The sequence below is a fragment of the Marasmius oreades genome, chromosome 2 (assembly GCF_018924745.1).
Source record: "Marasmius oreades isolate 03SP1 chromosome 2, whole genome shotgun sequence".
Lineage (NCBI taxonomy): Eukaryota > Fungi > Basidiomycota > Agaricomycetes > Agaricales > Marasmiaceae > Marasmius > Marasmius oreades.
Genome location: NC_057324.1, coordinates 1,537,450 through 1,562,962, shown reverse-complemented (window position 1 = coordinate 1,562,962; position 25,513 = coordinate 1,537,450). Strand labels below are relative to the sequence as shown.

General features: G+C 47.7%; 11 protein-coding genes across 12 annotated transcripts; 6 read left to right on the top strand and 5 right to left on the bottom strand.

The window, feature by feature from the left end:
• Window positions 1-39: 39 nt before the first annotated feature.
• Window positions 40-2,954, bottom strand: E1B28_004084 (uncharacterized protein; the record flags this gene model as incomplete). The annotated part of the gene is made up of 12 exons (XM_043148541.1): window positions 2,888-2,954; window positions 2,602-2,834; window positions 2,068-2,451; window positions 1,889-2,012; window positions 1,722-1,835; window positions 1,652-1,666; window positions 1,131-1,592; window positions 1,036-1,073; window positions 653-983; window positions 506-593; window positions 296-448; window positions 40-244 (listed from the first exon to the last, which is right to left on the bottom strand). The coding sequence occupies exons 1-12, from the start codon at window positions 2,907-2,909 to the stop codon at window positions 40-42; spliced, it is 2,169 nt and encodes a 722-aa protein (XP_043013140.1). The 5' UTR covers window positions 2,910-2,954.
• Window positions 2,955-3,410: 456 nt separating this feature from the next.
• Window positions 3,411-5,969, top strand: E1B28_004083 (uncharacterized protein). Its single transcript, XM_043148540.1, has 3 exons — window positions 3,411-3,785; window positions 3,845-5,659; window positions 5,722-5,969. Exons 1-2 carry the CDS (start codon window positions 3,478-3,480, stop codon window positions 5,610-5,612), a joined length of 2,076 nt encoding a protein of 691 aa, XP_043013139.1. The 5' UTR covers window positions 3,411-3,477; the 3' UTR covers window positions 5,613-5,659; window positions 5,722-5,969.
• A 25-nt stretch (window positions 5,970-5,994) lies between these two features.
• E1B28_004082 (uncharacterized protein) lies at window positions 5,995-8,175 on the bottom strand. Of its 2 annotated transcripts, XM_043148538.1 has the most exons (14): window positions 7,968-8,175; window positions 7,745-7,903; window positions 7,497-7,689; window positions 7,426-7,440; window positions 7,285-7,371; window positions 7,189-7,222; window positions 7,061-7,135; window positions 6,938-6,991; window positions 6,800-6,873; window positions 6,680-6,738; window positions 6,500-6,626; window positions 6,367-6,428; window positions 6,279-6,316; window positions 6,060-6,219 (listed from the first exon to the last, which is right to left on the bottom strand). In XM_043148538.1, the coding sequence occupies exons 2-14, from the start codon at window positions 7,755-7,757 to the stop codon at window positions 6,118-6,120; spliced, it is 933 nt and encodes a 310-aa protein (XP_043013137.1). In that variant the 5' UTR covers window positions 7,758-7,903; window positions 7,968-8,175; the 3' UTR covers window positions 6,060-6,117. The 2 variants fall into 2 exon arrangements, with proteins under 2 accessions (XP_043013138.1, XP_043013137.1); XM_043148539.1 differs by having other exon boundaries at window positions 5,995-6,219; window positions 7,497-8,175.
• A 2,108-nt stretch (window positions 8,176-10,283) lies between these two features.
• E1B28_004081 (uncharacterized protein) lies at window positions 10,284-11,443 on the top strand. Its single transcript, XM_043148537.1, has 8 exons — window positions 10,284-10,323; window positions 10,386-10,486; window positions 10,542-10,566; window positions 10,617-10,794; window positions 10,861-10,909; window positions 10,969-11,062; window positions 11,116-11,214; window positions 11,274-11,443. The coding sequence occupies exons 3-8, from the start codon at window positions 10,552-10,554 to the stop codon at window positions 11,322-11,324; spliced, it is 486 nt and encodes a 161-aa protein (XP_043013136.1). The 5' UTR covers window positions 10,284-10,323; window positions 10,386-10,486; window positions 10,542-10,551; the 3' UTR covers window positions 11,325-11,443.
• A 554-nt stretch (window positions 11,444-11,997) lies between these two features.
• Window positions 11,998-14,127, top strand: E1B28_004080 (uncharacterized protein; the record flags this gene model as incomplete). The annotated part of the gene is made up of 12 exons (XM_043148536.1): window positions 11,998-12,199; window positions 12,261-12,281; window positions 12,335-12,638; window positions 12,705-12,853; window positions 12,905-13,020; window positions 13,080-13,188; window positions 13,250-13,263; window positions 13,324-13,513; window positions 13,579-13,660; window positions 13,716-13,841; window positions 13,904-13,914; window positions 13,967-14,127. 12 exons carry the CDS (start codon window positions 11,998-12,000, stop codon window positions 14,125-14,127), a joined length of 1,485 nt encoding a protein of 494 aa, XP_043013135.1.
• Window positions 14,128-14,430: 303 nt separating this feature from the next.
• Window positions 14,431-15,435, bottom strand: E1B28_004079 (uncharacterized protein; the record flags this gene model as incomplete). Its single annotated transcript, XM_043148535.1, has 5 exons — window positions 15,341-15,435; window positions 15,230-15,293; window positions 15,029-15,168; window positions 14,817-14,965; window positions 14,431-14,753 (listed from the first exon to the last, which is right to left on the bottom strand). The coding sequence occupies exons 1-5, from the start codon at window positions 15,373-15,375 to the stop codon at window positions 14,431-14,433; spliced, it is 711 nt and encodes a 236-aa protein (XP_043013134.1). The 5' UTR covers window positions 15,376-15,435.
• A 54-nt stretch (window positions 15,436-15,489) lies between these two features.
• On the top strand, window positions 15,490-16,868 carry E1B28_004078 (uncharacterized protein). Its single transcript, XM_043148534.1, has 4 exons — window positions 15,490-15,556; window positions 15,613-15,672; window positions 15,727-16,229; window positions 16,275-16,868. Exons 1-4 carry the CDS (start codon window positions 15,502-15,504, stop codon window positions 16,734-16,736), a joined length of 1,080 nt encoding a protein of 359 aa, XP_043013133.1. The 5' UTR covers window positions 15,490-15,501; the 3' UTR covers window positions 16,737-16,868.
• E1B28_004077 (uncharacterized protein) lies at window positions 16,869-19,418 on the bottom strand. Its single transcript, XM_043148533.1, has 5 exons — window positions 19,269-19,418; window positions 18,945-19,197; window positions 18,798-18,890; window positions 18,149-18,742; window positions 16,869-18,093 (listed from the first exon to the last, which is right to left on the bottom strand). Exons 1-5 carry the CDS (start codon window positions 19,307-19,309, stop codon window positions 17,059-17,061), a joined length of 2,016 nt encoding a protein of 671 aa, XP_043013132.1. The 5' UTR covers window positions 19,310-19,418; the 3' UTR covers window positions 16,869-17,058.
• Window positions 19,419-19,520: 102 nt separating this feature from the next.
• E1B28_004076 (uncharacterized protein) lies at window positions 19,521-21,432 on the bottom strand. The gene is made up of 8 exons (XM_043148532.1): window positions 21,237-21,432; window positions 20,843-21,184; window positions 20,566-20,790; window positions 20,414-20,502; window positions 20,156-20,354; window positions 19,966-20,101; window positions 19,780-19,911; window positions 19,521-19,725 (listed from the first exon to the last, which is right to left on the bottom strand). The coding sequence occupies exons 1-8, from the start codon at window positions 21,411-21,413 to the stop codon at window positions 19,541-19,543; spliced, it is 1,485 nt and encodes a 494-aa protein (XP_043013131.1). The 5' UTR covers window positions 21,414-21,432; the 3' UTR covers window positions 19,521-19,540.
• A 170-nt stretch (window positions 21,433-21,602) lies between these two features.
• Window positions 21,603-24,007, top strand: E1B28_004075 (uncharacterized protein; the record flags this gene model as incomplete). Its single annotated transcript, XM_043148531.1, has 5 exons — window positions 21,603-21,626; window positions 21,679-21,710; window positions 21,766-21,935; window positions 21,988-23,888; window positions 23,939-24,007. The coding sequence occupies 5 exons, from the start codon at window positions 21,603-21,605 to the stop codon at window positions 24,005-24,007; spliced, it is 2,196 nt and encodes a 731-aa protein (XP_043013130.1).
• A 209-nt stretch (window positions 24,008-24,216) lies between these two features.
• E1B28_004074 (uncharacterized protein) lies at window positions 24,217-25,485 on the top strand (the record flags this gene model as incomplete). The annotated part of the gene is made up of 4 exons (XM_043148530.1): window positions 24,217-24,522; window positions 24,579-24,694; window positions 24,746-24,912; window positions 24,965-25,485. The coding sequence occupies 4 exons, from the start codon at window positions 24,217-24,219 to the stop codon at window positions 25,483-25,485; spliced, it is 1,110 nt and encodes a 369-aa protein (XP_043013129.1).
• Between the last annotated feature and the right edge of the window lie 28 nt (window positions 25,486-25,513).

Here is a 25,513-nt window from a genome sequence, read left to right as displayed (position 1 = left end):
GTGTTCACACGCAAGAAGGATAGACGCTAGGACGACCGCTCAATCTTCCGACAGATATCGATATTCGAATCGGAAATCACTCTTCTTCCTCTGACACCACGAGCCCTCCCAGTCAAAATACACATATACACCTTGCTCGTACTCCTCAGTTATTGCCTGGGGTTCAGAGTGACGCTGGAACCATGTGAGATATTTGACATGAAATCGCCAGGACTGTCGTTTCAGTTCTCGTGCCGCCAAAAATCTTAACAAGCGTCGTGAGAAAAGGAGGTTGCAGACGAGGAGGCAAGCTTACTGCTGGTATGTCCCCGATAGGTAATAGAAGATGTAGAATAGTGTCTCCACATCAAGTTGGGAGAAGATTGCTGGCGTACTCAATAGTGCATGAGTTTGTTGAGGATAATATGCAGGTGTGTTGAAAGGATGCCGCGGAACGTAGTACTTCGGTCTAGGCAAGGATCTACTGGGTAAGCACGGCCGTCACGTACTAAAGGTTTAGACTTACTTCTCAGTATCTTGAGGTTGAGGCACGTTTGCATATCCTCCTTCCAACATCTTGTGAACCTGATCAAGGTTCTGCATCCGTACAGCTGCTGGAACACCGATAGTATGAGTGACAAAGGAGAGATGTTTCCAAAAGGATATATAGTACCTTTCTGCTTGGCGTTCTCAAACGAATCGACAAGATCGGATAACGATCCAGGCATTTGCTGTGGGCGTATTGGTTGCTGTGCCGCCGAAGATGGTCGATTGCCAGTGAGCAACTGCTGCTGTTGTTGCTGTTGAGCTGCTAGCAATTGACCCTGAGAGTCTCCAATGGGAACCTTAACTCCGGGCGGGAACTGAGGTGCATTGGGTTGTGTAGGAGCAGAAATCGCAGAACCCGAGTTTACAGTATGAGCAGACACCGATGCTAGTGCCGTCTGTTGCGGTGGTGGCTGCGATGGTTGATGATTCCCGTTCGCCATCGATTGAGACTGAGCCTATGTTGAGATGGTCAGGAACCAAGTCGAGGCGACCATTCCATATACGTACAGTAGGGGATTGGTTAGGTGCTTTAGGCGATGCCGGGTCTGGATGGAACAGTGTCAGAATTTACGCTGAGGCTTATGATTTGCACTTCAACCGACCTTTCTGTGCCGGCTGTCCCCGAGATTGTTTGGGAGACGATGTTGCTGCAGGTCCACCGATGGAACTAAGTACTGCCTCCGATATTGCTGGTGATTCTTGGCTGGAGTAAAATGAGCCGTCTGGTTGCTGGGAAACTGATGCCGCAGATGAAAGCATCGGGCTTGTGACTGAGGGGTGTGTTAAGCTGGGCGAAGAAGAAGCCACGGACAACTGTTCTTGTAGATTCGATTGAGATCCTGACGCTGGGATCGAGGCGGGTTGCGCCGCAGTCGCAGAACTTGAAGATGCCGGTGGCGATGTTGTAATCGTGGTGGCATGAGTTGCCTGGGAACTGTATGAAGGTGTCGAGGGAGCGATAGCGGCGGCAGCGGCAGCAGCATATCGTATCGGAGGTCGCGCAGGTGGCGGCGCTGGAGAGTGCGGAGGGACGGGTTTCGATAGGGTCATGGCCGGCGACTTCGCTAAAGAATAGAAACCATAGTAAGCGGGAACGGATTTGCAGTTAAGGAAAGTAGTGTACCATCCACCGAGGTTTCTGTCCGTCGATCGCATTAGTAGACAGTTTCAGTTTTCCATTAAAGTCGACGCACTCCTCAAGGCTATCGTGGCCTTCTTTAATATCGGACTGTCGAGGGCCTTGTGGTTTGAGAGACTCTCTTCATCGTGTTTCTGTACCTTGTTTGGAGTTCGCGGTGGTAGGTCCACTGTTGAGCTCTAAATGAATACTGCGTGAAACAGCCAAGGAAAGACCACGCACCCTCACTGGCAGCGTCAGACTCGTCACTATCATCTGTTTCATGTACAGGACCGCGGAACATCTCCTCCTCCTCGTCCAAATTGAGTTCATCATATATGCCTTCGTCCTCGTCGAAGTCTTCTTCCTGAAGTGCAGAGATACATCAAACGTTTGAAGAAGAAGAACGGGGCGCAGCAGACCGTGTTGCTTTCTACAAAATATGACACGTCTTCATGTAGGTCTGCCACCTTCTCCGGGGGTAATGACCCGTTATTGAGCAGCCGGAGGATGATCTCTAGCCTGCTGATGTGCCACTTCCGTCTTTCGTTCAGATGCTCTAACTCGTCTAAACGTGCCGATGAGCCTGCCTTATTCCGCTTCTTCCCAGTCCCCTGTAAGGACTCTATCTCCGCCTCAGCTTGTTCCACCTGCATCTGTAGTTCTTCGACCTTCGTCTGTAGCCAGGAGACCTCCTCCTCCTTCTCTTGCTCTTTCGGATCTAGTCTAGCGGCTGCAATAAGGCCCTCCTTCGAGAATGCTTTGGTCTTCATTTCCTTTTCGCATGCTTTGAATTTCTCCATTTGCTATGGGAATATCAAAAGTAGGAAGTTAGTGAGTCGTGCCACTGAGAGGACAGGATGACGCGCCCGTCGAGCAGCTCGTACGGCGCACGACATCTCGAGTAGGTATTTAAGGGGTCGAAAACGCGGAGAATAAGTGATAGGTGAACTCACGGTCTCAATCAACTTTCGATTTTCCAGGAGCTGCGACTTGTCTTTGATGTCGTTACTGGCCAACCACGTCTTAATTTGGTCTCGTAGCCGCTGAAGCTTCTTGATTTGAGTCTTGAGATCTAGTTCGAGTTTCTCTTTCTGCGTCTGATTTGTCGAGGCTTGCATCTTCTCATACACGGCCTCGAAATACTCAACGCCTTCCGAAACTTTTTTCAACGTTCGGTCGATTTCGGCTGTAAAAGACAAAGACATTAGAGAACGTCAAGTACTCAATTATTGAGCTCACTTTGCAGTTTCCTTGCCGCCATGGCGGGCTGTTATTTGAAGAAGCTGACTATTTCAGAGGAAGTCGTCGGGTGCTGTTTGGCTAACACCCGTAGCCAAACAATAGCAATAGGTATGACAAATAGTACACACTACTGGGTATACATACTACATTACTATACTGTACTCAATAAGATGTAAGAATAGATATACATACACTACTCCTGTATGCATACGAAAGTTAACAGCATCCTCCCAGACGGTTGGAACGATATTCTGAAAGCGAACAATTTCCGAACGTTTCCCGGAGAATGACAAGACAGAGATATCGCATTTCTATCTCTATACGCCAGAAAAACGTCAAAAAGCTGTGTAGAACGGATGACACTCGGTCGCAAGGAAACGATCCTGCGAGACGAACTCAACTTGCATGGAGCGACATTTGATAGCATTTGATCATTACATAATACATTGATTCTTTGAGAACGTGCCACGTGCACTATTGTCCAAAAATGGAAGCACATAAATCTCAGCTCAATTGTCTGCATTTTCCCACTAATCTCCCTCTGACTTTTACGACTTTGCGACGACCACCTCCATTCGACTTCAGCGATGAAGTCCATACGGAAATCTCTCAATGGAAACAAAGATTCCGTCAGAAATCACATCTCTACCCCCATGCCACTTCCCACCGTCTCAAAGCCCGCTCCGGGTATACTTCCTCCCCAGAAAGTAATAAAGGCGACCACAGAGTATCGCTCGCAGGCTCCCCAGGAATTATCGTTCAAAAAGGGCGATTTTTTCTATGTTATAAAGGATATTGACGATCAGGGTTCTTGGTATGAAGCGCATAATCCTGTTTCCGGGGCACGAGGACTTGTTCCGAGGGCGTTGTTTGCAGAATTTAACAAATCGTCTGCGTGCGTTCCCCTCCTTCCTGGTTTACAGCTGCGATTGACTTTCTCCTCGGCTTTCTCAGCACCAGAAACTCACAAGCTATCCCTCTTGGCCTGAATCCTCCTGCTCCTCCATCGATTCAACCACAGCAAGCTGCTATCTCACTGCAGTCAAAGACACCAAAGTCACAAGTCTTCTATGCGATCGTACTCCACGATTTCGATGCTGAACGTGCGGACGAATTGGAGGCCAAACGTGGTGATGCTATCACTGTTGTCGCACAGTCTAATCGTGAATGGTTCGTCGCAAAGCCTATTGGACGGCTCGGACGACCTGGCCTAATCCCCGTTTCCTTCGTTGAAATCCATGACCCAACAACTGGTGAAGCCATTCAAGATGTTGGAAGTCTGATGGATAAAGGCGACCTCCCCAGAGTAGAGGAGTGGAAGCGGGCGATGATGACTTATAAGGAGAACAGCATAGCCCTAGGAGTGCTGGACGCCCCTGGGAATCGCGAATCTATCCCTTCAACTCCTTTTTTACAGTCTTTTCCATCCCCTTCCATACAAACATCAGAGCCTACGATTCATGTCCAAGGTCATTCTCCTAGCAAGCATGCCCTTGCACCTACAAACGAACCACTTAGAAACCCCACACCCGAATGCTTACCGGAAGGTATCTTATTGTTCGCTGAAGCAGTATCCTTCCATTACGAAATGGAAGAATATTGGTTCCGTGTTAACGCACTATTCCAACCTTACCCATCTCCTGGTTCCAACACTTTACCACCTGCGAAATCCCTCATTCTATTTCGGGTCTACAACGATTTTTATGACTTTCAAGTTGCACTTCTCAATACCTTCCCGCGCGAAGCCGGTCGTGATCCTCCGCACCCAAGAATATTGCCATATATGCCCGGACCCACCCCAAATGTCAATGACGCTCTAACAGCTACCCGTAGAGGGGAACTCGATGAATACTTACGCGCACTATGCGACCTCAGCAGGACTGGAGCCAAGTATATACTCGAGCATCGAGTGGTGCGAGAGTTTCTCGTCCTCAAGCCAGGTGATGTGGAAAACGACACCAATCCTCGGGTTGAAGAATACGAAGCATTACAGGCCGACGGAAATATCAACGGCGAATACGTGAACGAGATTCGGGACACCGTAGGCAAGCTAAAGCTGGATAACGAGAAGTTTGACGGATCAGATTACGACGAGGACGAAGGATATGCTCGTTCTCCGCAAAGGCAACCTTATGACCGACATCCGTACTCTCGTTCCGAAGAGGATCGTCGGCCTTCGGAAGGAAGTCTTCGCCTTCAAGCACACTCTCAAAGTCACCACCGGAACGGCTCTACGTCTTCTGTCCGACGCACTCCTTCGCCGTACTCCCCTAACTCTCGATCAAATTCACCTATTTCTGGCTCTCAGCAGTTGACTCGCGACAGCGACCCCTACTATTCCGCACGAAATCGAGCTCCACCATCCCATACTGCGTCGTCTCCGTCAATATCCTCAGTACGTTCGGCAGCACCGTCCACGACCGGTCGCACAAGATCACATTCGAGCGCCAATACTCCCCCGATTTCAGCTGTAAACTCACAAACTGCGTTCATTAAAATCAAGATCTTCGACAGGGTGGCGGATGACTTGATCGCTATCCGAGTACACCCACTTGTCACGCACTCGGAACTAATGGATAAAGTGCAGACTCGGCTGGGTTCAGAAGTATCCAACCTCAGATACCGGGACAGCGTGAATAATACTTTCATTCCCCTTAATACTGACAGTCAATTAAGGGTTTGGATGGATGGCACAGACAAACATGTGCTATACGCGGATTAATATTGTCGGAGGGGAGAGTTGTAGGGATTGAGGTATCTGTGCAGAACGTCAGGCAACTATTATCATGATTAACTTTCTCTTCTGATGGAACCCTTTGACTTTTATGTAGGTGACTGATCACGAACCTTGGCTCTGTGTCTTTCGATCTTCTTGTGCCCGTGTTATTTTTTTTTGTGGCTTTGTTTCCCATCTTTTTTGTTTCTTATGTTACATTTCCCCTTTACCTATCTTTTACTCACTTATCATGTACCCGTGCTTTAGTGTTACTTAGTTAGAATACGATGGCTGTTGTATCATGTACGATTGCTGCATAACAAGAAGAATACTCGAATATCGACGGTTCTTTGGCTGCTCTTCGACGATCCTTGAATGTCTAGAACGAAGAGCGTTCAGGAAAACGAATTCTTTTGACATTTGTCTTATAAAAGCTACTATACATGACCATATCTCGGGACAAAGGCGATAAGCATAAGAATCAATAAATTAAAATCACAATCAAACCCACTCAACCCTTCGTTACACTACCGATGCTCTCGGTGTCATTGAGCGAGACATGGGGATCCTGGCGATCCTGAGTACGCCAGAAGCACAACGCTCGAAGGATGTCCTGAGGATAGTTGAAACTCAAAATAAGCTACCGGAAAGGTCAGAGGTTTGAACGCGTACCCGCTGAGTTCCAAAGATCAATACGACGACCATGGAAGCTATCAAAGCGTTGAAGCATTAAATTTCTTACAAGAAGACACCCGCCTACCAGAAGCTATAATCAAATCAGGTGCTGGACTTTGTGGTGTCTTGATGGACAGTAGACTCATACTAGTAAAAACGTAAATAATTGAGTTGGGAAAAGCCCGTCCGATATGGGAAAATACGGCTCAGATACACACCTCATCGCAATCACCAAGTAAAGCCCGAACGACAGGATTCGGATGGGTAAGTTGAGGTCAATTGCTTTCGACGATGACCCCTGTTGTACCTGGACCCATCGCTTGTAGAAGAGCACGACGGTCGCAGCTAAACAACGATTCGATTTCCATCGTCAGAGAGAGAGAACGAAGGTGCCTTACCTTCGAACGTAATCGTGGCAAACAAAATAAAAGCAGCCACAGTTGTGATTGTGTCCGTTCTATGCGTGAGTCAAATGATTTAGTGGGGTGATAAATATGGAGAAAGAGAGTTTGTGCTACAGAGGGTCCGACTTCACCGAGCAATAGAAAAACCGTCTGTTTCTGGACACGTTTCCAGGGCTAGCGGAACCAACCTGTTAACGAAAAGAGAATCAAGTCAGCAAACGAACACCTTCTGATAATTGTTACCGAACATACTGCCGCTGTTGCCACAACACTAATTAGCCACGCAACATAGGGTGCCATGACCATCTGAAGGTGAAGATCGAGAGGTGGATCATGATCTTTCAGCCGATATCATATGAAAAGGCAAAACCTTACTATCCAAGAACGGAAAACATGATCTCTCTCCATGTATGTTCGACCATAGAAAGACTCGCGAATGACAAGGAACATCTACGCGAGGTTAAACAAAGCTCGAAAATTAGAGGACATGGAAATCTATTCACCTGAAGGACCAGCATCAAAGCGGCCATCGAAGATCTGAAAGGTTACAACTAAGGTCAACAAGCATGCAAGTACAGCCAAACAAACAGATGACGGACATGGCAGGTACTCCATATAGCAGAGACGCCTGTAAGAGACACAACAATTTGGATGGCTCTGGGCCTTCATGCTTCCCGGCGTACAAACTAAAGACATCGACGATGAGTATTGGTAATTGATCAATCATGATTTTGATTCACAGAACGCTTGAAGATCTGTTGAAATTTGTCAATCGTGCCGTTGTAAATAGGCCAGGGAAAAAAAGACGCACATTCCAACAATAATGAATACCAACATCAAGTTTACAAACGTTGCATGTCGCTGGATTTTTCTCGAGAGAACGAGAAAGACGAGTAGAGGTAGTGCTGAATGCGAAGGTACAACGTTCAACACGAGGAATGTGATCAGTTGGGGATAGGTTCCATTGACGATGTTCACAGAGGCAGGCTGATTATGAGTGCTGTCTAGAAACGAGGTTATAGCGTTTACGAACGAAAGGTGGCAAGATGGATCATTTACTGCGTCCTTCCATTGGCAGATTGACACCTCGGGTGTCTGTTGAATAAATAAAGGAGCGAAATCTGCAGCGGGAACAAAGAGGGAGCCTGCTCCCTGGTGTCAAACGAGTGGACGGTGAAAGAGAAAGGTCGTGCCGGGCGGGTTGGTGTGCTGCTGACTCTATAATGCGAAAAAATGAATTAGGATCTCATCACACTCTATGATATTGATAGATCTTGTCAACTTGAGTGGGAGTATCAGGTCGTATGAGGCCTTGGTTATTCAATGATCCCCGCGTTGCCGTCGAGATCCGTGTTGTTGGTCTGTTCAACCGTCGATGGGATCTTGGGCATTGTTAGGTCACAGTGACCGCTTGCCTGGAGTGCTTTGATCGCGTAGGAAGACTAGTAGTAGTACCATTTATTGAACAGGACATTGGTGGAGGATATCACGATGATGGCTGTGGTAAACTCTATTCGCCAAGTTAGAACAGTAGAATTGTGGCGGTGCAGTCCATGGTTCCCGAGGAACGCTCATTTGAAATGGATTCCAACTTGTTCGAAAATTTCACCTCTCCGAGTACACAGTTCTCTCATCCCCCAAGGTTAGCTCAAGGTGTACAGGCTTTACACAGGCCTTCTAATCCTACATACTTAGAAACCGTCCGGGAAGCTTGAATTTACTAAAAGCTCAACCCCATCTACGAGCCAAACGCCATTGCAACCCTTATTCACATCTGCATCGAAGTAAAACACCTCCAAAAGACTTCGGACTTTCTTTGGACCCCCCGAGGGTACATGTTCTTATCTCGTGTGTATCTGAAAGAAATTCCAGCCTAGCTTATGGCCGCTCACAAACACATCTCACCATCCTACTGCGTAACATGTCTAATCTCTTCAATTTTTTGGCACGAGCTTAATCATCTCAAACAGGATACTTTGAGATTATACTATTACTTTCGAAGATAGATGAAAATTCTTGAAGAGAAGGAATGTTTATAAATGAAACGCACCCATCGCAAGAAATCACCAAGTTCGAAACTCAAAATTCTCCGTACCTTCTAGGTATCACTGACTCAAATTTTATCACAGCACCTAGCCAGAGCTTCACCCAGCTTTCCGTTACTTTAAAAGCATTCGGGACAGCACAACCGCTATCAGGATTTTTTACCCCATGTCGCCTGAAAAATACTCTCATTCTCTTGTCTTGCTCAACAATACCAACTTGGAGCAACTGCCGATTCACCTAGTTGTGCACAACACGTCTGTTTTCTTGTCAGTGTCCATGGCCACCGTCTTAAACTAACGTATTCTCGCGGTTGTTACAGGATGGGTGCTACCCTTATCGGCGTCGTATGTGCTGCAAGGTACGCGTTATAATGAAGTCAATGGCGCGTTTACTAGCATGGGGTGTTGATGAGACAACGAATCGGATTCCTAGTCTCTACGGAGGTAGGTACGATACTAATCGAAGTGGGCCCCGATCATGCCACTAATGACCTCGTCGAAGTTTCCTGTGTCCAGACTTGGTTTTACTTCAACCGGTATTCCAAGGTGATTCAATCTTCCCCCTGCCTCCCTAGACATCTTCGGGACTGAAGGTTGCCGTAGGATCCATGGTATCTCAAACTTCTGGTGAAAAGAGCTCGACGCTATGTCTTCTACGGATCCTTACCATTACACATTGATCAGGTCCTCAGCGTTTGGGTTTTTGACAGTGCTCATCAGGGCTTGATATCACATACCAGTTCGTGGTCATTCTTCCTCGTCTTATCTTGCGATGGCCCGGTAACGGATACATTCTCTTTAGTATACTTTTACGTGGTAACTAATTTCAACGATGTCGGAAAACAAGGTGATCTCGTTTGGTGAGCAGAACAGAAATCCGCCTATGAAGATTGACCGGGTGAACGTTTCTTCAGGAGTATTCTGGTCGGTTTTCTTCTCTGTCCCATCCGGTACCCTTGAACTGATCACCTGGTTTATGTCTCTAAAGCTCGAAGTGCTGTTCAATGTAGGTTTTTTCGAGCCCCCCCCTCGTTACATGTTGCATGAACACTGATATAATTTTCCGCAGGGGCTCATTGGGCTTCTTGTCCAAACGTGATGTCCATTCCTATCTTTCTTCGTCTCTTCTTTTATTGAGGCTTGTGTAGTTTTCTGACTGTGCGGGTCTGGCGATGTGGGTACGATCAGCTCAGAAGATCGAACGAGACGCCTAATCCTTGTAGTGAGCAAACACAACGTCCCTTTAACGATATTTACAGTAAGCCATCCTGACTCTGTCGAATGCGGAATGTTCCGGTTAACCCGACGTCTCTCTATCTAGGGAGCTCTGGTAACGGGGGAGTTTGGTAAGCGTCTCTTATCGTTCAAAACACTACCTCAAAGGGGATCCTTGACTGGTCGCTTCAGTGTGCTCCGTCGGTAAGCTGTTCCGAACGTGTCACCGGAACCGAGAACGATTGATGACAGCTAACACATCACGACGTCTCAGTCTTCACCGCTCAATCGTAGGTCCTTCCGGCCTGGTCGTCAAGTCCGTTCTCATTCTGAAGTAGCCTGAAACTTGTCACTTGGGAAGACCTGAAACATTTGAAGGTAAGTACTGATTATATATCTTTTACTTTCGTGGTGGAAACCCACGATGTCGTTGCCTACAGGGACTTTCGAATACTATCAATGTACTAGCAGTCCTTTCCGACGTGTTCATAGCCGGGGGCCTGTTCTACTACCTCCATAACTCTCGGACAGGATTCAAGAGGTAGTGGCGGTCATGACATTCGCTGAAGTCTGACGGAAACTGAGAACTGTTCCAGATCAGACACTATGATTAGCAAACTGGCAAGTCCGTCTTTTTTGCATGATTAATGCTCGTGCTTACCATTAATAAGATCGTGTTCAGTGTCAGTACTGGACTACTAACAAGTATCTGCGCTATCGCCTCCTTAATCTCGGTGCGCTTTTGTTATACGAAGTTCCTTCTTTCTACGATGACATTACCTCTGTTGAAGAACTTGGTCTGGGGAAAGACATTGATATATGTGACCTTTTACTTCTGTTTGGGAAGATGTGGGTACACGAGGCGAACATCCGTCCCCGGTCGGAAGGTTGCAAGTTGATGCTTTCCATTTGCAGTGTACTCGAATTCCTTGCTCGCAACTCTGAACGCCCGAAAGAGCATAAGGTTGTTAGCCAATCAATCCCGTCAATCGGTGTTTACGGAATTAATATCTTTATTGACAGAGGCGAAACGGAGGACGGTGACTCCTCACAATCGTTTTCTTTGCAGACGTTCCCCGTTCCACGCGGGACTCGGAGGTGCCACAAGCTTCCTAGAGTAAGATCTTGATTTTCTTCATGTTGAAGCCTTCGACTGATATAGTCTCCGAGTCTCCAAATACGAATATTGCAATCAAGATTGATACCACTCACGAATTGGTACGCGACTCCGAGCAAGGTATTCAGTTGGAGAAGGGAGACGGTGCCAATGTAAGTTTACCAAACCGGTCTGCACACGAATTTTATTCACTTGAAGCTCGTTTATACAGACATCTGTCGCAGAGAAGTCTGTTGAAGTGACTGCGGGAGAGAAAATGTAGTAGATAGCCGTTTGGAGTCCTGTAGAATCGACCTTCGTTGGCGAGAGGGCACCTGGTGCCACCCGTCCTCGGCAGCTTATTGCCGATTCTCACGATAGTTCAGTTGCGTTTGCACCGGCACCGTTTTCGCGAACAGCTTCTCGTTTCGTCGCTGATCCTCGCAAGTGTCTTTCTTAACATGCCTCGAGGCTCAGATGAGCACTAGGTAGCGCCTCGTGGCTGCATGGGATGCCAGAATCTCGACAGCCTTCGGACGCGTAGTACATCTGGCCAGTCTTCTATCCATGCGTCTCATGTTGCCTCGCCCCGGTTGCCACCTCTGTGCCATCAGATACTCCTCTTTTTTTTTTTGAGAATCCCTTTAAAGAATCAAGCTTCTTCCACCTGGAACATGCACTGTGATGACGCGAGCGAGGACATTGTACCTAGGAACAGGCAACTCACGATGAGGCCCCCAAGTATTAGGAGGATCTGAGTGTTCTTGCGCCCCGTCGTGCCGCAAACTGGGCCGATCTGTCCATCTGGATAGCGCAATTTTTTTTTTTGGTAAACTTCTCTGGAATGTAATGCCAGGAAACTCGGCCTCGGACTAGGCTGAAAAGTTTTATAAAGGCCCTGGCATCGCAAAAGTTCACTCACTTCCCTCTTCTTTCATCGGTAACCGCCCTTCGTCATGGCTACAAATCCCTTCGTCGTTCTTGATGTCTGTCTGGGAGCTCTAGGGCTCGCGATTATACGAAAACTTTTGCTGAATACCAGGCGTGAAAAGCGACCTCTACCTCCTGGTCCCAGAGGTCTTCCCTTCATAGGGAACGTCTTCGATATGCCCTCGGAAAAAGAGTGGTTAACTTTCGCTCAATGGGGTGACACTTACGGTTCGTGTCTCAACGTTAGCGTTTCTTCACACAAGTATTTCTCTTATGTTACCGTTATTAGGGGATATATCCTCGGTGACAGGTACGATCCAAAAGCGACACCATCACGGCCCTGACTATTGTTTATTCTCTCAGTTCTGGGTCAAACGATTGTCATTCTCAACTCTTTGAAAGCTGCAGTTGACATGCTTGACAAAAAATCTTTAATTTACTCTGATCGCCCAGTCTTGCAAATGGGGGGAGAAATGGTCGGATGGAAAAACACCCTTGCTCTTTTGCCGTACGGCGACCGCTTTCGTCGCTACCGCAGGTTGTTTCACAGCTTAATTGGAAGCCAGGCAATCATACGACAATATCATCCTGCTTCAGAGCTAGAGACGGAAAAGTTTTTACAGCGCGTGTTAAAGGACCCTACACACCTTCAGGACCATATTCGCAGGTGGGGATGAGAGGTTTCTTTTCCCCTTACTATCTGAGTTCTCTGAAACGATGAACATCTACATAGAACTGCGGGAGCAGTCGTCCTCCGAATCTCACATGGTTACGAAGTGGAGGAATCTCATGATCCCTTCATTCAGTTGGCGGATCTAGCGACGGAACAGTTCTCGATGGCAACATCCCCTGGTCAATTTCTCGTTGACGTAGTTCCTGTCCGTAAGTGTGGTTCCTTCACAAAAAACCGTATCCTAACCTTTTTACTACCAGTTCGTCATGTTCCAGACTGGTTACCAGGAGCAGGGTTCAAACGAACCGCAAAGGAATGGGCTTCCACGCTTCTCGAGATGGTCGAGCAGCCTCACAACTATGTGAAACAGCAAATTGTGGCGTTTATCTCCCCCTCCTTCTAGAGCCAACTCTACGTACTAAATGTTACCTCTAGGCCGCTGGTACGGCAATGCCGTCCTTCTCATCCTCGCGTCTTGAAAACAAAGATCTGGACGATGAAGAGGAATTTGATCTGAAATGGTCAGCCGCTTCGCTTTACAGTGGTAAGCACCGGTCTTCCATCTTTGAACCTTCCGGTCTCGCAATCGACTTACCTGGATGCAGGGGCATCGGATACCGTAAGATTTCAATGCTCGACCTTTTTACACAGATCTTTACCAACTTCAATACTAATATAGACGGTATCAGCGATCTATGCATTCTTCCTCGCAATGACATTGTACCCTCAAGTTCTGAAGAAGGCACAAGCTGAAATTGACCTCGTCGTCGGGAATGAGCGCCTTCCGAGGATAGAGGATCGCAGCAGATTACCTTATGTCGATGCGCTGGTAAAAGAGGTCTTTCGGTGGAACTCTGTCGTTCCCCTCGGTATATCACTTTCAGCATCCGGGATACATTAACTCATACTGAAAATCATCCTTTATACTCCCTAGCCGTTCCACATCGAGCGATGCAAAACGACATTCATGAGGGGTTTTTCATCCCAAAGGGCTCTTTGATATTGCCCAACATATGGTTAGCAGAACTTCATCGGCTCGTCGGACGACATGCAATACTCACCTATTCACAGGAAGCTCACACACGATCCAAAGATTTATTTCAATCCCATGGAATTTAATCCAGACCGGTATATCTCTGCCGAAGGGCGTGGGGTGGAACCTGACCCACGACCTCTATGTTTCGGATTTGGTAGACGGTAAGCGTTATTTTCATTTGACTTCTTCGAGGATAATTATACAAACTTCATTGTTGTTTAAGTATCTGCCCTGGTACGTTAACCTATTGCCCAAAAGCACTCGTTGATATTCGGAACGCCGTCAGGTATGCATCTCGCTGATGTGTCCGTCTTCGCATCCTGCGCCATGTCGCTTGCTGTGTTCGACGTATCAAAGCGCACAGAAAATGGGGTTGTCGTCGAGCCTGTCAATGAGAGGACTACTGGTACGATTAGGTGGGACGCTACGCCACCTTCTTTGAAGTAGTAACACTTATCATCTATAGCCATCCTAAACCGTTCGAATGCGCCATTATTCCGCGTTCAGATAAAGCAGTAGGCCTAATACGCGGAGATGAATTTATATAGACACCTTGTGTGTATTTTAAAACGCCGAAACTCCTTTGACTGTCGTTTACTCCTAATACAAAGCTGATTCCGCACGAACCGGTAGCAAAATTCCTTCCTGAACTGCCACCTACATTTCCTATCAAATCTAGAAGTCGGACTGTCCAAATTTGTGCGGGTCCGTATCGACCGCTCCCATGTCAGTACTCTAGGTGACCAATGGCTATTCTTGCCCTTCCCTGCCTGGGCCATCCTGCATGGCGATGTCCGGGACACTTGTAGTAACACACTCCATCTCTGAATCCATCTTGGCCTTAGAGTTGTCCGGTTGTACAGAGGGAAGGGGAGGAGGAGGCGCCCCGCTTTGAGAACTACTTTGAGAACGTTCCAATGTGGAAGAACCTATTTCTTCAGGGGACTCGGAAGTTGGGTTCGAGTTCGAATTTCCATGAGTGCGATTAGTGTCCGCGTCGGTACGAACGTTTTCATTGAGATATGTTGGGGACGACGGACGATTCACGCCAGGTCGCAAAGGACTGTCTTTGTCTGGTTCGAACAATATGCAATCCAAAATGTCAATGTGAACGGAAGATGCACTGGGTAACGCACTTGGATTAGTACCGACCAGTTTTCCCGTTCCCTTCTTTTCATCTTTGTTCTCAGCGATCTCACCCTCAATAAAACCCCTAATATTTGCTATGAAAATTGGATCGGAGAACATGGCATGGTCGGATACCGCACGCTCGACGGTGGGGAACCTAGATTAGAGGTCGATGGAAGCCAGTTGCTTTTGCGCATGTTAGAGAAACGAATTACCCCACCTTTCAACCTGCTCCACCAACAATTTTTGTGTGTTTTGTGTAAAAGAACCACTCATCACATCGAGTCTGAGTCTCGCATCGGATACCAACAACTGTCGGATATTTTCTTCAATCTTTGATTTAAAGGTTTCAATTCCTTCCTATGTCACAATTTGGGCGTCGGTAGCGTTCGAAAAGAAGAATTTGAAAGCAATCACTTACGCTCTTCTGGAATTGAGTGAGGAGTTCACGACGGAGACGATCATATTCGCCGGATTTCTTGAAACTGGGGAACATTTGAGCAGGGAAATAGATCAGAAATATATCTCATACGAGTCTAAAATATCCGTTGGCGTTGGATTCGGCATGAGATATTCCTGAGCCTAGGGAACAGAGTCCCCTCATGAAGGGAGGACGGTAGAGGATCACAATCAGATTAGATTAAGAATTTATCATGATCTTCACCTTGATCTTGTGCTTGACTTCAAGCCGCCATGAATTCAGAATTTCCGGCTCTCAAAAATGACCTTCTGCTCCGAGCAGCTCGAGGCACGAATATTACGCGTTTCATTCTCTACCTTTTGAACTGACAGAACCCCAAACAGGTGAAGTCACTTCTCGCGCACCGGTTTGGATCATGAGGCAGGCAGGACGGTATCTTCCAGGTTCGCCCTCCTTGATGAACGATATGTTGGTTGTAATTAAAACAATATATCAAGAGTTTCGAAAAGTGCGCGAAAACCACGAATTCTTCGAAATCTGCCGCAACCCTAGTCTGGCAACAGAGATCACCGTCCAACCCATTCAACGATACACGGGTCTCATCGATGCCTCCATCATTTTCAGCGATATTCTTGTTATCCCGCAGGCATTGGGAATGGAAGTCCTAATGAACCCAGGTCCACATTTTCCTGAACCGCTTGTCACCCCAGAGGATATTAAGAAGCTGAAGCAGGTTGTCGATGTGAATGTCGAGTTGAAATATGTTTTTGAGGCTATAACCAAGACACGGTTGGAGCTCAATGGTGAGGTTCCCCTGATCGGATTCTGTGGCGCGCCCTGGACGTTGTTTGCGTACATGATCGAGGGCGGCGGGAGCAAAACCTTCCAAAAGGCCAAGACGTGGATATTCAAGTATCCGGAGGAATCAAAAGCGCTTCTCATGCGTATTGCCAATGTATGCGTCGATTTTCTGGTTGGCCAAGTAAAGGCTGGAGCGCAGGTGTGTGTTGCGCTAATTTCTCTACTCGTTCTAACCAGCTCTTAGATGCTTCAAGTCTTTGATTCCTGGGCAGGGGAACTGTCACCGCACGACTTCCAGTTGTTCTCCTTTCCTACTCTTCGTCATATTTCTCAGGAAGTGCGCAAACATTTGATCGAAGAGAAAATTACGCCAGTTCCCATGACTTTATTTGCCAAAGGCGCAAACCATGCAATAGCCTTCCTCGCTGAACAATCTGGATACAATGTCCTCGGGCTTGACTGGTGTGTCGATCCCACAGAGGCACGCCGGCTTGTAGGCACCAAAGTTGCTCTGCAAGGCAACATGGACCCGAACGTGCTCTATGCTGGCAAACCAGCAATCGAGAGTGCTGTCAAGCGCATGTGCGAGGGTTTCAGGTCTGCCAAAGGAGGTTGGATTGCGAACTTGGGACACGGCATTACACCTGGAGTTGATCCCGAAGATGTTCGGTGGTTCTTTGAATGCGTGCATAAATACTCAGCATAGACGAGGCAGCAGTCCGCAGCTTTCTAACAATAGATAAAGATTTCTTACAGAGAGCGCCCTAATCCTAAGATCTCCTTTTCACGGCCTAGCATATACAAATCAGTAACTTGTATAGATAAGCCTTTAGAAAGCATTTGATGATAAGGTGGGGGGAAGATGGTTTATGTGCAATGCAACAAAACAAGTCAAACAAAACGACAGAAACCTGATATAACTGGCACGTACAACGTCCCGATAAAAGAAAACTGAGATAAAGCGATCAGATGAATGAGATATCCAGAGAACGACAATGCAAAGAAAGAATGATATAAATATGCGACTCTCATGCGATAACGTCAGCAGCACTAAAACTGCTACGTCTGCGCCTGACACTCCTCAGCCCGGGTCGCTCAGATTTCGATCCAGGCTTGACAACCGCTGCTGCATTCGTCGTCATCCATGCATCGGACGTGGGTGTGACAGTTCCCTTCTTTAAAGTAGCGTTTGTAGCGACTTCACTCAACGAAGACGTATGTGTAGGTTGTTTCCTGAGTGTAGGTAGTCGGGATGGTGTTGGGGCTTGAGGAGGATTCGGTCGGCGTGATGGGCCCGGTACAGCTGTCTGCAACCTGGTTTCCACTGTAGCCTTGGCTGCGGTGGGAGCAGCTGTTCTAGTAGTGGCGAGCCGAGGGATTTTGTTAGGTCGTTGACCAGTTTGCTTGACTGGTGACGAACAGGCAACTCCACCAGCAGCGCCACTCTTCTTTATGGCTGTCGCACCAGCGGTGGACCTTGTAACACGGGTGGGGCGTTGTTCGGAGGCTGTGATTCCACGTCCTGTAGGCGGCCCTCTAACGTTCGCTCGCGAATTTCGAGTGCGCGGGGGAGCGACACCTAGAGATGGTAGGATGTCGTCAGATTCATCATTCTCGTCATCGTCTGAGTCCTGAGCTGGTCGTTTGGCATTCGGCGTCTTCCGTGGCTGACCGGGTGGTGCAATGGCCTTCGCTTTCGCGGCTGCGGCTGCGACATGGCGACTAGGTGTCACCGGGGGGAGAGGAGTGCTATTGGATGTGGGGGTCGTTGGAACCAGCGGAAGATCTTCGTCTGTATCTGCTGGTGGTGTAGCAGGTGTCACTAATGCAGGAACTGGATTTAGAACGGCAGCAGCAGCAGCTTGTTGTTTACGAGCTTCGTCAACCGCAGCCCATTTTGCCCATTCTAGTTGTTTCAAATACATGTACTGTTGTTGAGGTCCAACTACGCTTCCAGGTCTAACGATTCGCATGAATGCAATCGCTTCAGTTGCCGTGAAACCGTACTTCCAGATGAGATAGGCTCCAATCAAAGTACCTGTACGGCCGAGCCCTGCTTTGCACTATCAAACAATTAGAATATACCTAGTTCCCGCTGAACTATTGGACTTGACTTACATGGACTGCCACAACTCCTCCAGCCTCAACGACTCGATCAGCAACATCCAAAAACGTACGGACAATCTCGTCAGTGGGATTTGTTCCATCATCGAAGTAAAGCTCCATATGGTTGATCCCCCGGTCTAGGAACGTATTACGGTCATACAACTCGGTGTTCAACCGGACAACGAGTTGAATATTGCGTTTTTCAAAGTAGTCCAAGCAGTTAAGAAAAGGTGTGGGAAGTTTGCGTTGTAAGGCGAGGTTGCTGCTAGTGGAGGAAGACAGAGACGATCGGCCTGTTGTAGGATTATTGGAGTCTTTTCTTTGGTTGATCCAGCTCTGGTCCACTGGCGACGCAAAGGCAACAAAGTTGGGTGTAATCCAATTCCAATCCCCATTCTCTACTTTTTCGTAAAACTCGTAGTCCTCGATGTCGAACTCATTCATGTCGCACAAACCGTTTTGCATCGCTTTCCATATCCCCCATAAACAATCTTGAATATTGAGATTGAAGTCTGATGGTCCACGACCAGCATCTCGAAATGGCATGAATTCTATCTCAGCGATCGGCTTAAACGCTTCCCATGGTGCTCGCCGTTGAACGATCATCTAAAACAACCTTCAATCTATATGGGTAGGTTTGGAGAGTTACGATAGCACATACAATATAGAGAGCCATCAATAATGCTGCATTCGCTTTCCCTTTCGGATCACTCGAGGAGTACAAGACGAGTCGGTGAGATTCTAAATCCTTGTCCTGTCGGAATAAATTTCGACACGCAAGTGGCCTAATTCATGGAAGCTCTCATACCTGAAGAAGTTCGTGTATCAATATACACGCCTTATAAACCATGGCTATGTTCAGAGGCCCCCAGTCTTGGAAAAAGGACAGGTAAAGCAGCTGGTCATCGATTGTAAAATAGTAATAAGTCGCATCCTCGTCGGAACTAGACGAGGAATAAACTGAACGCGGCCGGACGCGTGGACGATAACAGGGGTCGGAAGCCAGTCGATTGAGAACTCCAGGATTGGGAGCGGGGTGAGGAAAAGTGGTAAAGTATAACCTGGATGAATTAAGTAGGTGAGGTTGAAAGTATTAGGACAACAGTGGACAGTGTGGGATGTAGACGCGCACCGCTCATCGAAATAGCAAAGAGGCTCGCATTTAGGTGGCATGTTTATGCGAGCGAAGGGAAGGAAGGGCTGGGGAAAGATACGAGCAATGATGAACGGCGTGTTGAAGGGGCGTGTTCAAAGCATGCCTCTCTTGGATTGGGGAAACACCAAACCAAAACAAACAAACATCCCGTTCATAACAAGCCTAAATAACGCGATCGACATGCACGTCACGCTGGATTACAGTCACATCTGTCGTGGAGTCCAACGTCCAACATTCAATCTACAAATTTACAGAAATTCTAAACCTATCCCAACCTGAAGACCTTTTCGGGTTCCGTCGGTTTTGTTGGCGACGAGAGGTAATCCAAAATTGGCTTCTAATCTGACTGGGTCGAAACGGTATATCAAACCTACTCCCGCTGAAATTGAAGGTTGCTCAACTGCGCGTTTCACATTTTCTAACAGGCTACGAGCTGTCAGATCAAAGGTTCAGCAAGTGGTTACAAACAAATGAAATGACCACGTACATTTGTCCAGTCGGTCCAATCGTCCCGCATTGAGGAAGGCATGAGCTTTTATCGGCCAATGAGGCTTGTTCGGAATGTCAGACACGAGACTGAGGCCAGCAGACCAATAGAGATCTCCTCCTAGAGAATCCGCTAATTGAACATAAGTTTGCTGTGAGTAGGGTAGCGGGATGCAAGATTGCGTACAGCCATCGCGAGGTCCTAGGCCGTTCTGTCTGAACGAACGCACAGAGAGTGGCCCGCCCAGTTGAAATCTATCAGAGAATAGACTTGTACGGCCGATATCCCATAATAGCCCTGAACAAGCTGAAAATGAGAGGAACTAGTAGTTGAATCAATCTCATGGGCCGAAGTGGAAGATAGGGAAAAGACCAACGACGCCTGGCATTATCGGCCTTGAGATATGATTCTCGGCTTCAGCTTTGTAAAACGATGCGTCTCCCCCGAAGCCGGCCAGTTCCTGAGTCCATTTCGTGTAGAAACCGCGGGTAGCACTAATTCGATCGTCGCGGGTATCGAGCGTGTAAGTGTACGAAAAAGAAGACTTTGTTGTTTGTCCGGCTGCCTCTCGAATACTACAGAATTGTCATGTCAGATAACTCGGTAATCAAGTTAGGCAGTCGGAAAATTCAACCTGAAAGAGGCGGTGGGAGTAAGAGATCCAATATTCCTCAGTACAGCTTCATAAATGATTTCATGTGAACCTGTAGGAAAGTCACCACGCTAAAGGTCCAGTTGAGGACAAAAAGTCAAACGATAGGCATGAGGACTGCTGACCTAGCTCACCCTGACAAGCGCCTTTACGCCTCGTAGAGCCTCGGAACAACTAGCAAAGCCTGAAAGGTCTTTCTGCAGACCGAATGCCGTCAACTCGGCGAATGTCTCAAGATCCGCCGTTATTGGGGCTGAGAATGAGGCATGAAATGACTTCCTTGTAGTTGTTCCGAGAGACATATTGGCCTCGAGGGCTTCTGCTCCGCCGAAAACATTACGAAGGCGTACTGTAGCACTCTTGAGTAAATTTAGCAATAGGCACAACAACGAAAGGTAATAATCCACTCACAGCATTACCCTCATTATTTCCAAGCTCGGTCGACGTCTTTAGGAACAATCTGCCCTTCTCTCGTGTTTTGAATACAATATCTACCGCCTCTGGAGAGCTAAGTACATCTTTGGCGCGCTCTAAGCGGGCTTCCACTGCATGGAATATATCGGTTCGCTTGAGAACATCTCCTATACTCCTAGTCGTATATAGTACTGATTCTAAGTCGGCAGTATCTGGGTTCCCTGTGTTGCAAGGGAGTAGTGGGTTGATGAGGAAGCCCAGGAATGAAGCCCGAGTCTTGTTGGCACCCTCGACGCGTACGTCTGCAATTCGAAGAGGCAGTGCTAAGTTGCTAGCAATCTACAAGGAATGATAAATGAAAGATCAAAGATTTAAAGCGGATTATTTTCACCAGGTCGGAGAGCTTGAAGACAGAAGATTCGTAGTCCCCTCGTAGCCTTCTGTTGACGCGTTCTTCCTGCCATTTCCTCAGTTTTTGGACTTCTATCGGTTCCTTGTCTCTTGGATGGGAAGAACTGTGAAGCGGGGGCTTGAGAGTCCAAAGAGAGTTTGGTTCTTCCTCGTCCATGAGCGTAAGCAAGGAGATTGTTTGTCTGTGTTGTCTCTAGTTCCTAAGTGTCACGACGGCAGTTTCACGGTTACTTCCACTCACTGACAGGCCAGTTCACCTATCGCCCCTTTCCTTTCCCCTCATAAAGATTCCCTATACTCGAGCGACCTTCCGAACTCTTTACGTCGCGTCGAGTCTTTCGTGGAGATGCCTGACAGTCAGATTTTCAAGGCATGTTACATTTTCATCTTCTGCCGGTCAGTATTTTTACCGGTCATCACAGGCCACTTATAGTGGAATACCAGTGTATGAGATGTGGGTACTCGTTAACACGGATCTACACGCCTTCTGACTTTGTGAACGCGCTCAGGATGTGTAAAGGAGTAGCCGTTATGAGACGGCGGTCGGATGCCTGGCTTAACGCGACACAAATTCTCAAGGTTGCTGGATTCGACAAGCCACAACGCACTCGTGTTTTAGAACGTGAGATTCAGAAAGGAGAGCACGAGAAAGTGCAAGGTGGGTATGGCAAATATCAAGGTACCTCTCAATCTCCCCAGTCGTCTCAAAAATTGATCTATCGTCTCAATAGGAACTTGGATACCTCTTGAGCGTGGACACTCTCTGGCGAAACAATACAACTGCGACACCCTCCTCAAACCGATTATTGAATTCCAACCTGCTGCAAAGAGTCCTCCCTTAGCTCCTCGGCACCTCGTTTCCAGCGCCCCTTCGAAACAAACACGCCGGAACGATGTTACAGCAACTTCAGTAAATACCAGGTCCTCACGCAAACAACCTCCCACAGTTGACTCCGAAACGGAACAAGACACCTTGTCTGTGCGTGGGTCGGAAGATGGCTCCATGTCACCCGCACCGTCTGAAGCCTCTTCGAGTTCTCGCACTCCTTCCCCTATCCAGAGCCCCAATCCTCATGAGAATGGCGCCCATCGTAAAGGTAAACATCGTTCCGATGACCCCTATGATGGTCTGTACAGGGATGATGGTTCACAACTCAACGGAGCTCGCAATCCCCGCGCGTATGGCGACCAGATACTGGAGTACTTCATCTCGGATACCAATCAGGTTCCACAGATCCTCATTTCTCCACCTCCTGATTTTGATCCAGATATTGCCATTGACGATGATGGACACACTGCACTTCACTGGGCCTGTGCTATGGGACGGATACGAATCGTGAAGCTCTTGTTGTCAGCTGGCTCGGATCTCTACAAAGTTAACAAAGGAGGGCAAACCCCATTGATGCGTAGTGTCATGTTCGCCAACAACTACGATGTCCGAAAATTCCCAGAACTCTATGAACTCCTTCACAAATCCACACTGAATATTGACAACTACAACCGTACCGTGTTTCACCATGTAATTGACGTGGCAATGTCTAAGGGCAAGACCCATGCAGCTCGTTACTACATGGAGACCATCCTTACCCGATTGGCGGACTACCCGAAAGAGCTGGCGGACGTCATTAACTTCCAGGATGCCGATGGGGAAACGGCCTTGACCATGGCCGCTCGCTGTAGAAGCAAACGTTTGGTTAAGCTGCTAATCGACCATGGTGCAGATCCTAAGGTCGCCAATCTAGATGGGAAGAGTGCTGAGGACTACATCCTCGAGGACGAGCGTTTCCGTTCTTCGCCGGTGCCGATCTCTCGTGCCGCGGCGATGTCTTTTCGGAACGCACAGGCGGCGTTTCCCTCCGGTCATGGTTCGACAAGCTACTCCTTAGCTCCCGGTAATGGCGATCGTCCTCCTCTTCATTACTCAGTCGCCGCACAACGAGCTAGTACGCGTTGCGTCAATGACATGACGAGCATGTTGGATAGCTTAGCTTCTTCTTTTGATCAGGAACTTCGTGACAAAGAACGGGATACAACTCAGGCACACGCGTTACTCAACAATATCCAGGCGGAGATATTGGAGAGTCAGCGGACGGTGGCAGTTCTGCGAGCTCAGTCAGACAATCTCGTGCACACGCAGCAGACACTCGTCAATTTCGATTCAGAACTGCACTCCAGAATGGGCCGTAGATATCGGTTGGGATGGGAGAAGTGGGTCAAAGATGAGGAAAACCGGGAGCGAGTTATACGAGCTGCAGCTGGAGGTCAGCTAAGTTTGACCCCTGCTACGGCCACTTTTCGGGTGGAGGACGAAGAAGCGGGAGAGCCTCAAGAGAATGATAGACCAAAATCCAAAAGAAAAGCTTATACTCAGTCAGAGGACATCTCTGATTTGATAGCTTTGCATTCAGACTGCCCCTCAGATCCGGAAGCTTTAAAACGTGCTTGTGGTTCATTACGAGAGGACATTGGTCGTCATAGGAAACGCAGAAAAGAGCTATTTGACGAGCTCGTCACCTTTCAAGCTGAGGCAGGAACCAGTGGAAGGATGGCAGATTATAGAAAATTAATCGCTACCGGTTGTGGGGGTCTTCCGCTCTCCGAAGTTGACTCAGTCCTAGGTTTATTACTTGAGGTATGATCGACTATCCGCTCAGACGTCAATATCTGACTTCTCTTGACCAGACTTTGGAATCTGACGATCCTAGCTCATCCACCACAGCGTGGGGTTTTCCGAAAGCCCCTTCTGGATGATACGGACATGTGTTACCTCGCTACAAGTGTAAATTTTTGAACCGCGCTCTTGTACACCTGGATATTCCTATTCCTGTAATTATGTACAATCCTTGAAATATTTTCATCCTTGTAGCGGTTTGAAAATGTGCACGTGATCGATTCAGAGTGCACATGATTTGATTCAATATTTCGGAGCTGACACCCTTCTTCACCAGTTTCTTGCTGTTATGCCGCTGCAGAGATTGGCCAGAAATGATATCACCAGTGCAATAACAAAATCCCCGTGGACGACAAACTTTCGCCACCTCCTTCCGGTCACCAAAAGGCTTAAACGTGCCTTGGAACGTCCGACTTGGAAAACTTTCAGCAAGAAGGTTGCTGAAACAAGAGATCGTATAAAATATTGGAACGTAGTGCCTGGAGACCAGATACGACTGCTTCGTGATACAAGGGGTACTCTTCAAGAAGTTTTGGCCATTAACAAATTCAGAAACCGAGTGTATGTTCGCGGGCTTCAGTATCAGCAAGAAGAGGTAGTCTCAATTCTCATTTCACGCGCCGCTTCGCATTCATTCTGTATTTGAAACAGGCAGATGAACAAGTACGACGTAAAAACAAAAACTACCACTATTCCAGGTGCCAGCTTTACTTGGGGGAATACGAGTTTCCGGCAAAAGATGGAACAACCAAACCACAGACTCTTCCGTGTGTCGCGTTTTGCCTGGAAGCCATCATTTTACTCATGATACTTTATAGAGTTTTCGCAAAGCGTCTAGGAAGCTCTCCCCCTAAATGGAATTCGTTTTTACGCCGGTATCAATGGGATAGATATGCAACTGCGACAACGCCAACTATTCCTCATCTCAAGGGCGAACGTATCAACATCCCTTGGCCGAAACCAGAGCCTCGTACGCACGCGGAACGTACGTGTTCCCGTGTTCCGACACTAGTATCGATTTGTTGAACCTTTCTTAGCAACCCGGTACGATACCCCAAGAGGGGAAGTAGTAAAGGTTACTTATCAACCCCCACCTTTCACCCCCACCCTCAAGGGTTTAATACCGAGAACTCCGACTGAAAGAGAATTCTTGAGTTCTCTCTATAACTCACCCAAACATACGCATCAACAGCAGCAGGTTGAGCAGTTTTTGTTCAAAGAACTATCCAACCCTCATTCACGGGCGAAGAAGCTGAAGCGCTGGCAATCCGCTCAAATACAAAAGAAAGCCCTTCTCAAAAGTATGATTGACGATGAATTGAAGGACCTCAGTGGGCGAACCGTAGGAGAGGCCAGGGCGGAAGCTACTTTCAAATGGCGTCAAAACCTGGATCAGGAGAAGAAGGCACTCAGGAAAGCCAGATGGCAGCGCCGTGGAGGAGAGGCCAAACTCGAGAGGAAGCATGTAAGGAGGCTTAGAAAAGAGGAGAAGAAGAGGGATAGGTTAACTGCGTTGACGTTGAAGGAGGAACCCAACCAAGTCGTACCGATCGTGTAATGTGCCGTTGCGCACATTATATCTATAT

Bases quoted from the DNA above. Each gene is read 5' to 3' on its own strand.
- E1B28_004082 (XM_043148538.1), bottom strand. The intron at 6,739-6,799 runs GTAGCACAAACT...ACTCACGCATAG, and splicing joins TCGGTGAAGTCGGACCCTCT to AACGGACACAATCACAACTG. The intron at 6,627-6,679 runs GTAAGGCACCTT...ATCGTTGTTTAG, and splicing joins TGCCACGATTACGTTCGAAG to CTGCGACCGTCGTGCTCTTC.
- E1B28_004081 (XM_043148537.1), top strand. The intron at 10,795-10,860 runs GTGGGTACACGA...TTCCATTTGCAG, and splicing joins TTACTTCTGTTTGGGAAGAT to TGTACTCGAATTCCTTGCTC. The intron at 11,215-11,273 runs GTAAGTTTACCA...TCGTTTATACAG, and splicing joins AGAAGGGAGACGGTGCCAAT to ACATCTGTCGCAGAGAAGTC.
- E1B28_004083 (XM_043148540.1), top strand. From the start codon at position 3,478: ATGAAGTCCATACGGAAATCTCTCAATGGAAACAAAGATTCCGTCAGA. The intron at 3,786-3,844 runs GTGCGTTCCCCT...CGGCTTTCTCAG, and splicing joins GAATTTAACAAATCGTCTGC to CACCAGAAACTCACAAGCTA.
- E1B28_004077 (XM_043148533.1), bottom strand. From the start codon at position 19,309: ATGCCACCTAAATGCGAGCCTCTTTGCTATTTCGATGAGCG. The intron at 18,743-18,797 runs GTATGTGCTATC...AGGTTGTTTTAG, and splicing joins TATTGATGGCTCTCTATATT to ATGATCGTTCAACGGCGAGC. The intron at 18,094-18,148 runs GTAAGTCAAGTC...ATTGTTTGATAG, and splicing joins GAGGAGTTGTGGCAGTCCAT to TGCAAAGCAGGGCTCGGCCG.
- E1B28_004078 (XM_043148534.1), top strand. From the start codon at position 15,502: ATGAATTCAGAATTTCCGGCTCTCAAAAATGACCTTCTGCTCCGAGCA. The intron at 15,557-15,612 runs GCACGAATATTA...AACCCCAAACAG, and splicing joins TCTGCTCCGAGCAGCTCGAG to GTGAAGTCACTTCTCGCGCA. The intron at 15,673-15,726 runs GTTCGCCCTCCT...CAATATATCAAG, and splicing joins GGCAGGACGGTATCTTCCAG to AGTTTCGAAAAGTGCGCGAA.
- E1B28_004076 (XM_043148532.1), bottom strand. From the start codon at position 21,413: ATGGACGAGGAAGAACCAAACTCTCTTTGGACTCTCAAGCCCCCGCTT. The intron at 21,185-21,236 runs GTGAAAATAATC...CATTCCTTGTAG, and splicing joins TCTTCAAGCTCTCCGACCTG to ATTGCTAGCAACTTAGCACT. The intron at 19,726-19,779 runs GTACGTGGTCAT...TTGATCTGACAG, and splicing joins ATTGGACCGACTGGACAAAT to CTCGTAGCCTGTTAGAAAAT.